The sequence below is a fragment of the Carassius auratus genome, chromosome 8, assembly GCF_003368295.1.
Source record: "Carassius auratus strain Wakin chromosome 8, ASM336829v1, whole genome shotgun sequence".
Taxonomy (NCBI): Eukaryota; Metazoa; Chordata; class Actinopteri; order Cypriniformes; family Cyprinidae; genus Carassius; species Carassius auratus.
In genome coordinates, this window is record NC_039250.1 from 27,801,021 (window position 1) to 27,815,105 (window position 14,085).

Consider the following 14,085-nt stretch of genomic DNA (forward strand, 5'->3'; position numbering starts at 1 on the left):
TTTCTGCCTTGAGACAGGTAGTGTAAGAATGGTGTGAAAAGTGATCTACTTCCTCCATTCGATGTAACTATAGCCCAGCGGAGGAGGTGGCCTTCCTCAGCTTCTCATTTCGCCTCAGCGCAGATCCATTACCTCAACTGCTGCTGTGAAGCCCCATCACTGGTAACAGCCCGAGTGTCTATGTAAACTAATCTGGGTCTTAATATTTCATTATTCCCCTGGGAATTATATGGCAAAAAAAAAAAAAAAAAAACTTAACATAAAGTAAAATAAAAATAGATGGATGAAGATTTTAGGTAGATAAAGGGCGTTTAGAGAATGCAACTAATGATAAAACACACTGGTGGCATTTCTTGCCATATAAGAATCATGGTTAAGCAATTAAGTCTTCTTCCATTAATGCTCCCATTAATAATGTATTACTGCAATGATGGGTTGGCTTCAGATTTTGACCTATAATTAAAAAAAATTTAAATGAAGTTCTGTATCAGCTCACACAAAGGTATTATCTATCCATGAATAAGGCTTTACTAAATCTATAGATGCAAAAGACAATCCATTGTTTTAGAGTTATAGTTGAAAGGTTTGTGAAAGTTACTAAAAACGTATACGGACCGCTGGATCATATTAAATTCGGATTAAAATATTTGAAAAGTAAGTCACGTTACAGATCGCTTTCAGTTTAAGATCTGAATTTTATCTCCCAACAGGAGAGGTCGCTAGTTTCCAGTCGCTCCTCGTGTTTATTTCAGCGTAGTAGGACCTGAAATCTAATGTAAACATTCACTGACATTAGCAAACAATAAATGAAAAACTGACAATGAAAACTAATTTTTTTTTTTTAGTCAAGATGGTAAACAGAATATCTTTTGAACAAGTTCAAAGGAATACCCATATGCTTGGATTATTTGGAAATCTGTATTTTTATTTAAATCGCCATCAGACCAATGCTCGGGGGCGCCAGAGTTGCACTTGCCTCAAATTTCAGAGGTAAAATACATTGTCAACAAAAGCTTTTTGTCAAATGCATGACAGAAATGTTTGCATTACACTATGTTGACAGGATTTCCACAGGTTCTTAAAATGTCTTCAGTTAAATTGTTTAAATTTAAGGCCAGGAAACTCTTGAATGAAAAAAAAAGTCTTGATTATAAGAGTTTTTTTAAGACAAGAATTGCTACATGAATTAATATGATGATTAAACTACAAAAGGCACTGAATAAACTTGAGTGCTGCTGCTTTGTGTACTGAGGTTGTCGAAGAAACCATTATATTTCTGCTGTTCTGAAAGCGACACCTGCTGGCAGAGAACAAATGTGCCGTTTCAAGAAGCCCATCTGCTGTTTTTGCTACATATCTTTAAATGTGAACCAGTGGATTGACAAAATGCTAATGCATTATAAAAATATTATCAATTAAGTTACTAAGATATATTCATGTAATTTAATATAATAATTGTTTTATAATAATTGTCTAAATGAACATAATAGTTGATACTTTTTACTCATCCCTTTTGTTAAAATTTTTATTTTTTAAAAAAAGACTGAAATGTGAAGTGCAGGTCTTAAAAAGGTCTTTAAAAGTCTTAATGTTGATTTTAAAAAGAATGTTTGTTTTGAGAATGTTTTGTAGGCCAAAAATAAATAAATAATTGAAATTAAAAATAAAAATTAAATAATTTTGTTGCAAATTTACAGACAATGCAATTCAGATATTTACATTGGCTTGTTGCGGTAATATTGCTGTCAACTGACAACAAAGTTTCCAGTCTGAATAAGAATAACGAAACAAGTTTTATAGTTAATAAAATCTTTAAAAACAAATTACATTAATTGAACTGAGTAAGAGTTGTAAAAGGTGCGTGGACGTGGATTAAATGCTGCTAACGTTAAACGCTACTGAAGTGTTTTCTGGTGCGTCCAATAACAAAGATAACACGTCAGGAGGAGCATCGTACATCAGCAGCGTCACTGCTACAAATTCTAACTGACCCTCTGATGTCACATGGATTACTTTGATTATGTTTTTATTACCTTTCTGGACATGGACAGTATACCGTACACACAGTTTCAATGGAGGGACTAAGAGCTCTCGGACTAAATCTAAAATATCTTAAACTGTGTTCTGAAGCTGAACGGAGGTCTTACAGGTTTGGAACGACATGAGGGTGAGTTATTAATGACATAATTTTTGTTTTGGGGTGAACTAACCCTTCAAAAATCTGGCCCCTTGGTATAAAGAAGAAAAAACTGCTGGCCATATCATATCCATATCATAGTTGGCCATCCCTGATCTATGCATTACAGAAAAATATTCTGCTAAATCTTATGAAAATTATATATTTAAAGGTGCCATATGCAAAATTTGAGGTAAAAATATCCATAACATGACCTACACGCATCAATAGAATGAGAAGAAATAAGGGCAATGATGTCATTAAAAAAATGTCAAGTTATAGTGCTGCAGAGATATCAACTTTAATTAGCATTAGCATTACTAGCCCCGGCCCGACAGGTGTCGTAATACCAGTTTCGGTCATGGGAGGCGGTATGCGGGCAACATAACCACCAGCCAACCTGCAATACACAAATAACTCGCACGTCTTGTGGGCGTACTTGAACCTGATGTCAATCATGTGGAAAGTACAGCACACTACTTCATTTCAGTTCAGGGAAGAGAGAGAAATTATGGCTCAAGCCCTTGGCAAGAGACCACCACCCGCTACAGGGAAACAACCGCGCTCAGAATCACAAATCAAATCCGATAAGAAAAGGAAACCGAACCAGAGTAAACATCGGCACTGCTTTTAATCGCTGGAGACAACTGATGGACCTCAAAGAAATGAGGTTCGACTCTGAACTTGCAACATTTCTTTTGGATTGGTAAGTAAGATGCTGTTAGTATTTCGCTAGAAGTTTGTTTTATATGTTTGTGTATTTGTTTTCGGGAAGTTATAAGATAGAAATGTATCGAAGGCTGTTCGATAAACGTGCTAATGTTAGCGATGGCTAACCGTAGCTGCGTTTGATAATTAGCTAGCTATAACTTAACGTTACCCATTTTATTATATCATAACTAACCTGCTCTGTCTAGTCTGTTGGTCTCCGTGTCCTGTTTGCTTCATGGTTTTTCTGTGCGTGAAAAAATTGATGTGTGGCGTGAAAGCGTGTGAAAAGAGTAAATTGCGTGTGTCTCATGGTGAATGCTTGAGAGCTGGAACATTAGTTCCCAAGCAGAATAAAGGACAGGTTGATTATTGCTGTTTAGCGTTTGTATTAATCTATGATGTGTCCCTGTTTGCGTATACAAGGACATAAAAAATTAATTAAAAGTGATACGTGGACCAAGGTGTCTGAGATTGTTCATTTTAAGTAAAGGACCATAATATTTCATCCACAACAATTTTTAATGAGGTTATAACTCCTTGTGGTTAGTCTGCACGAGATCAACAAGCTTGTTTGCTTTGCGGCCGCTTTAAATACAAAATAAGCATTCGATCTACGTTAGAGCGTCTGAGCGCTCACAAATCTTTCTGCAGCGTCGTGAGCAGAGCGGCAAGATCTAGACGCCGGCGGTGTGAACGCACAGTTAGGCTTCGGCTATGGCTGTAGTGTTGTTGTGAAAGTAGGGGCGGAGCATAGAGACTATGGCGTTTCTCGTTTGTTACTCTAGAGGAGACCAATTCACTTTATTGAGGCATATTGCCCCGATCTGGTATGGAATGTGGAGTATGACTTGATTTTTTTTGCCAAACATTACAGATGGCACCTTTAACCAAAAATAAAAATTTAGCATTAAGAAAAGGCAGCCTTTTTTTATGGTATACTGTAGCATTGTATTTATGACTGTTTCCCCCAAAACTGTGTATATATATTTTAGAGTTAATTTGTAATTCTCATTAGACTCTTACTGATGAATCCTATCTGGACACAATGTTAGATAGATAGATAGATAGATAGATAGATAGATAGATAGATAGATAGATAGATAGATAGATAGATAGATAGATAGATAGAGTGTAAGGGTAAAAAATAAGCTTCATTAACCCATTTGGTTACGCTTTATTTTAAGGTTCAATTCTCACTGTTAAGTAACTATTAACTGCAACATTTACCACAGTGCAGCAGAACAAAGTTTTAACATTTCCATTTATTTTTCCACTTTAAATTCTTTCAAGGCTCATGGTGATGAAATCAGACTACTGTCCTGCCTTCTTAAGGAAATGGCAGCTAAATGCCCTCTAAGACACAGCTTGAGCTTGACTCCCGAAATAGCTTTGATGCCATAGTTAACTCTCTAATTCTTATTTAACTCTTTAGCTAATTAAGTTCAAGGAACCTAACTAAAGTTCATTATTTTTAGAGCAATAAATTATTGTACTAAGAAATACTATTAAATGGAAACAGTGGCCTTTTAAAATATTCGTTCTTATAAAGGTGTTCAATCATTTTATTAATAGTATAATAGGAAATCACAAAAAATGAAAATGAAATGAAAGTGTCCAATCATAAACTTTAGATTTATTTAATTTCATAAAAATGTCTCAAAAACGAACAAACCATCAAGCTGACACTTCAAACATGGCTAGACAGAAAAAAAACTGTAACAGCTGAACAATATAAACGTCAATGTTAGGTGTACAAAACAAAAAGAAAATAACTCATAACTAAGAATATCAATGGCAATAAAAAAATTGCAGTTAACTTCTTATCTGCTTTTTAAAACCTCTTAAAAACAAAATTGCCAAAAACAAATGGTACCAAAAGACAATCAAATTGAAAGATAAACAAAAGGTCATTGTTGAATGAATAAAGGCATTGATTATGTTCAGAAACGAAAACAAAACATAATTTCCAAATAATTATGCAACATGCAGAATAAACCATTTAAAACAGATATAAAACATATTTTAGCGGTAATTTATGTCTGTGATCCTCTCAATTGTAAGTTATACAAATAAAGAATAATAGTTCAAAGTAAAAAAAAAAAAAAGCCTTTTAATAAATGAATCTGAAAGAATTAAATTAATTTAAAGAAAATGGTCAGAATACTTTTACATTTAATTTGAAGAAAATGTATTTTGTGCTTCATTGATGGATGATTTAAAGCACTTCGAACAGATAGATATGACTGTTCAAATGAATTAGCACACTTAAAGCCTGTGTTTGTTATTAGACTGTTTGAATCAGTGAACAGCTGATATTCTGCTAGAAAGACTGTAAGCTTTCCATCACTTCACTTTGTGATATGTAATGCTATGATTTCTATGCATTTGTTGTTTTAGCTGCATTAAAGCAATTTACAAAATGAATACATATTACACAGCTTGCAGCTGTTTTTAGGCTTTTCTTTGTCTCTGTGTATTTGCGTCTCTAAAGCTTTTCATGGTTATTAAACATACATATTTAATTCAGTATGATGCTATTAACTGGAATTGAGTGCTTCTTCTGACATTTCTGACAACTGCTTGCTGAACAGCTTAAAGCATCTCCTGATAATTGTGTTTCCTCCTTCAAATAAGTTGACCTGATAAAGTCAGATATCAAACATCTCAGCCTCCTTCTCTTTCCAGAAGGCGAAGCTTCGATCAATGTATCTAATAATTTCCTCATTGCTAAACTCTTTAAGTTCGTAGATAAGCTGGATTGAGTCCTCATTGGGCTCCTCTTTAATATGTTCGTTCACACTATTAATGCATGGGTCTAGTGTCTGGGGGCTTTCCGTTGTTGCGGTTGCTTGCGGTACTGTGTTGTCTGACTGTGCTGCGTGTGGTGGTTGAACTTCGGTACTACTCTTCTGTATTTCCGAATCATTTATAATAGTCTCAGCTGAGTTCTCAGAAGTGCCCTGCTGGCTGGCTGTTGTAGAGTCGTCGGGGTGTTCCTTAGGGACTTCTGGTGGTGAAACACTTGGGAGATCTGCATCAGCTGGAGAGTCTTGTGATATGTTTACGGATGCCTGCAGAATCTCTGGAGGCAGAATGAGTTCAGCCGCTTCTAGTAGCCCACCGCCCTCCACAGAGTCACCGAAATACTTCACCTTGATATCTTCGAAACCATCCGACCAGTCGCGTTTCCCGCTCTCAATGCTCTGCATGACCTCTCGGTGGAACTGGCGGATCGCTTCCCACGGGTGACTGCCCAGTCTGTCAAACATCTCGTAGCAAAGCAAGTGGCGGAACTTACGCTCAGTCCGCGACATGTTCATCTCCAGAAGCTGGAAGTAGCCTAGCATGAAAAGGTCAAGGGTTAGACTCTCATACTGAACTGGAGACCCATTGATGTGGGGAAGGAAGTGCTCGGGCCAGTAGATCATCTGAGCTCGACTGAGTCTGCGGATTTGACGCGTGGGCACCTGGCTCATAATGGTCCTCCAGTGGCCAAGAAGATTTCCCACCACCTGTCTCTGTTTCATGAAATACAACAGCTCGTCATCTTCCGTTTGCATGGTGCCCTCGGGCTTTGCCAGGTGGTGATAATACAGGGAATGGGAGTCATTCTCCTCAACACTCAGAGTCTTCCCTCTTCCTGAGCACTTATAGGCCTCAGTCATTGTGTACTTTCTCCAGTGCTCCAGGAACAGAAACACAATCCTCTCCTTGCGCATTTCAATGCACTCCTGGACGTAGCTCAGGTCCGTTTGCACTTCTAGACTGCGGGTGAGATGCTCGGAGGTTACTGGATTCATAGGGTGCTCGGAGGTTACTGGATTCATAGGGTGCTCGGAGGTTACTGGATTCATAGGGTGCTCGGAGGTTACTGGATTCATAGGGTGCTCTGAGGTTACTGAATTCATAGGGTGCTCGGAGGTTACTGGATTCATAGGGTGCTCGGAGGTTACTGGATTCATAGGGTGCTCTGAGGTTACTGAATTCATAGGGTGCTCGGAGGTTACTGGATTCATAGGGTGCTCGGAGGTTACTGGATTCATAGGGTGCTCTGAGGTTACTGAATTCATAGGGTGCTCGGAGGTTACTGGATTCATAGGGTGCTCGGAGGTTACTGGATTCATAGGGTGCTCTGAGGTTAATGGATTCATAGGGTGGTCATGATGCTCTGAATCAGATGATCCAGGCCCAGTGTATGTCAAAGGTACATGGGTCTGCGTTATAGGTTCCTCATTCACAAAAGGTAAATTTAAATCTTGATCTATCGCTGACCCATCTCCGGCTTGCGAGAGGCTCTCACTTAAAGAGAACAGCAACTCGTCCTCCAGGATGGGCTCTGATGGCAAACTGCATTCACTAACCGCCGGCAAGGACCTCGTCCGCTTGTATATGCGGTTTGTTTGGTCGCCCTCATACTTTGACTTGCTATGAACTTCATAATTGGCCTTCAGGCTCTTCACAGACACGCCACACTGCTTAATCTCCTTCTCCACCTCCTCTCGAGTGGAGAAAGATTGCGATCGGCCAATATTCCCAGAATTTGAGATCCCTGTCTGGTCTTTTCCACTCTTCAGGCCTTCGTATGTATATCCTTCATTGATCATTCCCAGAATATCGATTTCCTTCCCACCCAAAGTGGCGAGCAGAATGGCCATGCTTTTGAGCAGCGTGGAGATCTTGCTGCACCAGGCAGGCAGGTCTTCTGCTTGCCCATGAACCTGTTTGGGGTTGACAGAGAAGTGGTCTTGGTTCAAGGCTGCAGACACAGGTAGGAGTTGCTTCAACTCTTGCTCCAGCTGCTCCAGATCTTTCTCCACCTCTGTCACTTTGTGCATGACCTGGAGGTTCTCGATCTGCTTCTCAATGCGGATGAGGTCGTCCTCTGTCATCAGTTCTCCAAATGGACCCAGTATAGCATTGTGCACGTGTGAATAATGCCAGTCTTGGGCTTGATAGTATCCACTGGCAGCAAACTAAATAGGTTCAGAGGAGGATATAGAAGGGAACAAAAACAGAGGTGGGGTGCCCTTCAGCCTGTGGATCCGATGCGTTACATACACGCCTTTAGAGCCTCTTCACCCCAAACGTTTCAAACTTTACATGAATTTAGTGGTGCGATGATACTGCCTTGTTTTGACTGAGTTGACTTTACTTGCAAAATAAGCTTCGGGGGAATAATGTACAGTAGATGAGTCTGGAAAGACTACTTGTCTCAGAAATGTATTGTATGAGTTTTTGCAGTTATCTATTAAATATGTGACCCTGAACCACAAAACTGACAGTCTGAATAGCTGAATAAATAAGCTTTCCATTGTTGTGTGGTTTGTTAGGATAGGACAATATTTGGGCAAGATACAATTATTTGAAAATCTGGAATCTGAGGATGTAAAAAAATCGAAATATTGAGAATATATCCATTAAAGTGGTAAAATAAAGTCCTTAGCAATGCATATAACTAATCAAAAATTAAGCTTTGATATATTTACAGTAGGAAATCATCCTAATGATTTTTGCCATAAAAGGAAAATCGATAATTTTGACCCACACAATGTATTTTCGGCTATTGCTACAAATATACCCCAGCGACTTAAGACTGGTTTTGTGGTCCAGGGTCACATATATTAAAAAAATACTCTGGGTTGTTTTTAAACGATTGACTATGGACACCAAGTGACATGCTGTTGAATTAATAATAATAATAATAATAATTTCAAGCAATCCTCAGTTTGTAAAAAGGAGCAGGAACTATATTTTCAGTAAAAAAATTAAAGTGGACGCAAAGGCAAGCAGACCAGTGGATTTAAAAGCTCTTTTATTTTTTAAAATTTTTTGTAAAAGCACTTGAATATCTCATTAGTTACTATTTGAGCTGTGAAGATGCCTAAAATGTCCTTTTTGAGTCGGGACTACTTTGAGTTACGAGTTACCACCAGAATAATATTTGTGGATAGACAGTGCAAAACTCAGCTTCATGTAAATACGTTTTGTTTATGCATGGAGATGATATGTTATGTCTCTTGGTGATATGCTTGTGTAAATATAAATGCAACTGAGGTTACATTTTTTGTCATAGCATGAAGATTTTGTATAAAGAGAGGGTTGGTAAGCAATTCTTTAACCACACAACAATGTTAAAGACTTATGGATATAATACTGAAACAATGTGATGCTAGCCACTTGTTTGCTAGTCTTTCATTATAAGTGTATTTAAAGTAAGTGTTGTATACTGTAAGTGTATTTACAATATGTTCCCAATCAGCTTTTTTCAAGTCTAAATTGAATTCCTGTGATTCCACAGCCTGCCAGATGCTGTCCATTTAGACATTAATTCGAAAAATGTACCCAGAAGTTTCCTTTAAGTGTGAAATTCATGTATACTTTATCTGATGATTATATTTAGCTAATGTTTCCAAGGGACTTGACTACATGCACATGATCTAAAATAATGAATAAATAAATACTCAGACCCTTTTAGGACGTTAACGAGATGTATGAAGGTTTAAGAAAAAAATAAATGGCTTAATGAGTAGAATGAGCAAGACGACCAGCTGCACTTCATGCTGTAAGCTCCAGTTGCAGTGTGAAGGGGCTTTGCATCACACCACTGAATCCCCATGTAAAAACTTAGAGCTGTCATGCACCATCGCCAGTAAGCCACATTCAACTAATTCTTCCTTAGTAAATGTCAAACCCACTTAGGCTTGTCTTGAGATGGTCACAACAGCCCCAAATTAAACACTGCATCACTCAACACAGAGTTAAGGAAAAGCCAACCAAATGTCACACTGCAAAACACAACACTATGAATCCCTGACCAAAACTAAAGATTGAGTTTTATTTTTGGCTTTCAGACCTCGGAGACTTACCATAAGCTTGAAACCTTGTCTGAGCAGTAATATTAAACTCTTAATGGTGTAGTTTTACAAATCAGACCCAACTGTAAATGTAACAACTGTGTTTTTGTTTTACCCACCATTTAACTTTGTAGTCAAGTACATACCAGAGGGACACATCGATGTGTTCACAATAAATACACACATATGATAGACCAGAGTAGACAGCAAAAGGGATTCGGTAATGCCATCTAAAGCAAGAATAAGCAATCTGGCCTATTTTACTGGAACATGAAGTCATGAAAAACCATGTTCCTTGTACAAAATATATGCAAATATACTACTCTCACAATAATGTTCAGTCATTGACAAATAATATCTCTCCCCAACACTAATTCTCCATCCTTGCAACTATTAATAACACATTTCTAAGATTTATGTGCTGACAAATCCATGCTAATCCAAAAATTTATTTATGAAATAATTCAGAGCTGCATAGATGTTTGCTCATTCACACCACACTGCTTTAGTTACCTTCAGATATAATAAACTTATTACACAATGTATAATTCATGTAGAAGTGAAAGATCACATGCATAATTTTTTGCAATTAGTAGCTCTTGCATATAGTTTTTTTTAAACAGAAAACTCAGAAATCCCCATGCAGACACCCACTGCTCCACCATCCTCCATGTAGACAGATCAAAGCTCAATTTCACAGCTATAATTTACATTTCAAATCATAAGCATTTTAAAAATCTAAAGAGGTGATACTATAGCTCACACGACTAAACTACAGGAGGATAGCGCTGATGCCAGAAGCTGAGAAAATGCACTCATTTCCATTTATTCATTGTAAATGTTTTGTATATAAACTTTTAAATGCAACTGGGTAGAACTATGAGACTGACTGGCTTTGTTCAGATGGGAAAACTTGTTTTAATATGTTTATTTTGTATTTTATCTTACCTACAAAAAATAAATAAATGAATGAATTAATTAAAAAAGGTAATTGCAGCTATTTATCCCAAAATTCAGTTCCCCCCACCTCTGAATCGTGAGATGTAAACTTTAATTTGCTAGTTATAAAGTCAGAATAGTGAGTTTATGCCAGAAACGTGCTTCCATACTTAACCCTATGCAATACTTATAAACATAACTACTACAACAACTATCTTACTTACTCTCAATAAACTCTTAGTTAATAGTGAATATGTGTTCCTTGATCCCAGGTGCTTACAGACACACTGATGAACTATGATTTGCTTCTTTCTAATCCAAGTCAGAGGCACATATAATTGTTTGGGAGTGGCCATTTTCATTCTAGGAAGCATTTTATGGGACAAAAATTTGTCATCAATATACTTTTTTTTTTTTTTTAACCAGATAATAAAGACTATTTTCTCGGCTCTTAGGCATAGCTAGCATATAAAAGACCTTAAAGGAAAAGTTCAACCAAAATTTACAATTTTGTCATCATTTACTCATCAAATGTTATCCCTAACCTGTATTAATTTATTTCTTAAATTCAACACAAAAGAAGATATTCTGAACGATTTTGAAGAACCAAACAGTTTACTTTGTCTTTCATAGTAGACGAAGAAATACTATGGAAATCAAGCCAAAATTCTCAAAAACACCTTCTTCTGTGTTCATCATAAGATAGAAATGTTAACAGGTTTGGAATGACATGAGGATGAGTTAATGATGACATTTTCATTTTTGGGTGAACTACTCCTTTAAACGCATTGACTCAAAGCCACAAAACTCCAGTTTTGATTCGTGGGGTCAATAATAATGTGGACATTTTGGAAGAGAGATGCACTGCCTCAGCTTCTGTTTAAAACAGCCAGCTGCTTCATCACTCACCTTTCTCTTGTTCTCTTCCTCCTCCTGCATCTTCACTTGTAGTTTCCTCACCATCACCTGTCTCTTCCACTCTGGGATGGGCCGGCCCTGCTCGTCGTGTGTGGGCACCAGGCTCTCTACGTCCACCACGCTGGACTTGCACTGGACAGCAGGAGTGTTTCCGTTGACAGCAGTTGTGAGCTTCTCGCTGCTCTGTGAGGTGGACAGGTTCTGGGGCGACCCTCCGCTGGTCGTGGGAGCGGGTGGAGTGGGTGGAGTGGGTGGGCAAGCAGGCGGTGGAGACTCTGGTTTTGCAGATTGGGTGTTGTTGGGCTGGGGTTTTGGCAGAGGCTCTGGCGGCGATGACGGACGTTCCTCCTGAATGTCAAAACGATCAGTCAGAATCAAATCAGACAAAAATCTAGAGATGGTCACAGCTGCACTGAAGAAAAACTTGCAATGAGGATAATGATTTGTGCTGATCAACATGTTTTTTTCTCTTTTATTTATACAGCACTTTATACAGTGCAGCTTTACAGTGCTAAACAGGAAAATAATGACTCGATGCAAACAGAATTTAGTCTGAAAAGACAATGGTAGACAATGAGTCTATGAAATTATTTCATTGTTGATTTAGTTTGGTTCAATAACCATCAACTATGGAACGAGTTTATTTCATAGGTGTCTTCTATACTTATCAAAAAACATTCAGGTTCTCGAGTCCTTTGGAAATTAAAAATACTGTTTAAACAACGCATTAAAGGTTCTTGAGATCAGTGTATTAGTGTCAGGGTTCTTTATCGCACCGATACAATAATGAATTTCCAAAGAACTAAAGAACAAAACATTCTTTGTAAAATAAAGTTATTTTTGGCATTATAGTATGATTGTGTTCACCGTGTTCTGGGATTACATTAATTAATTGCTCTTTATTAGGTCTTCAATAAATAGGACAAAGAAGTAAATAAACAACATAAATAGATAACTTGTATTTATGACATGACTCACCATAAAATTTAGGACAAATTTTTCTTTGACTGTTTGTTATTTGCCATACACTCTCAGAAAAAAGATATAAAGCAGTTAATGGGGTGGTACATTTTCAGAATGGTTTCATTTAGCTAGTAATATGTACCTTTAAGATACCAAAATGCGAGGCTAACCTTTATTTCGTCCCAGTGACAGCTTTCGCACTTTATTTCTGATGATGTCATCTATTTCTTGAAATTCTCAGCAAATTGAGGTATCTAAACAAGATTTGAATGCCCCTCTGTTATTACGCAACTTTAATAAATGTGTGCTATTTTGTTGCATCGCCCATAACCGAGTTACACAAGCTTCAAACTAGTCTGCCTGAATTACCCCGGACAATGGATTTGGTGTCAGATCACGCAACTGCACTCTAATAATGATCCAAACTGCAACTTCATACCCTGAAACTAACTTTGTTCTGGATTATTTCATTATTTTTTGTGCCCATAGAATTTACATTTATATTTTTTGGGAATGCTGATCTATATTTTAACGTATCCATTTTATAATGATAACTGGAAATGAAAACAAGGACTCCTGTCCATTGCATGTGCCATATCCAGCTTGGCTTTTGAGTCTTTTGATAGTCGTTAGCATTTCTAATGCAAACACTATTGCATCACATCTCTATCACACTCCAATGAGAGATCAAAGGTTACAAGTAGACAACCGCTATAACTCATTTCACGAGACAAAGGACGTTTAATTTATGAGATTTACCATTAGGAATAAACATAAAGCTCAAAACAAGCTGATAAGCAATGATAATAACAAAGTTCCTGACAGACTTCAGGAAATGCAGCCTCAAGAAGTAAATCAGTGAAAGTAAGGGAGCGTGACCTACATTGTTCCCCGCTGTGCCGCTGTTAGAGAAGACGGTCGTGTAGCCTTTACTCTGAGGTGTTGGCTTCAGTTTTGGCCCAGCTTTAATTTCGGCCAGAAGCTCAGAATTATCTCCAGTGGGGGACATCATGTTGAAGGATTTATTGCCTGTGATAAAGACAGAGAGAAATTGAGCCAGGATGGATGGATGCATGAAGAGAGAGAGAGAGAGAGAGAGAGAGAGAGAGAGAGAGAGAGAGAGAGAGAGAGAGAGACTCCGGACAAGCTTCTCCTCTAAATATTTAATTCAAAACCACAGACGTCTAAACTAAAGTCTAAAGCAGTCACTAACTCATGTGCTGGTACTAAATAGTTACCAATGAAATGAATCCACTCACTGAATTAAGTATAAAAAAGAGAAAAGACTCAAGAACAAAGAAAAGATCAGGCCTTTGTTGAAGTTTCGGCCATCAAAATGATTTCAAATCTACAACGCATTCGATTGCTCTGACCACTGATGTGTATAATGTAACATGCATAACTCTTTACAGCAAATTTGGTGAATCTCACTGGAAGAACAACAGTGGCTGGCAAATGGGATTTTATGAGACGTATGATGGGAAAATATGGAACTTATTCAATTAAAGATTATTATATAACATA

At 37.6% G+C, this 14,085-nt stretch overlaps 1 protein-coding gene across 3 annotated transcripts in view; it reads right to left on the reverse strand.

Moving 5' to 3' along the window:
• The window catches only part of espn (espin), a 63,409-nt gene that overhangs the window by 2,561 nt on the left and 46,763 nt on the right, over window positions 1-14,085 (reverse strand). For all 3 annotated transcript variants that reach the window (XM_026270620.1, XM_026270619.1, XM_026270617.1), the window contains 2 exons: window positions 13,445-13,590; window positions 11,590-11,946 (listed from right to left, as the gene is read on the reverse strand). In XM_026270620.1, the coding sequence (XP_026126405.1) occupies window positions 11,590-11,946; window positions 13,445-13,590 (503 nt within the window). The remainder of the gene's footprint in view (window positions 1-11,589; window positions 11,947-13,444; window positions 13,591-14,085) is intronic.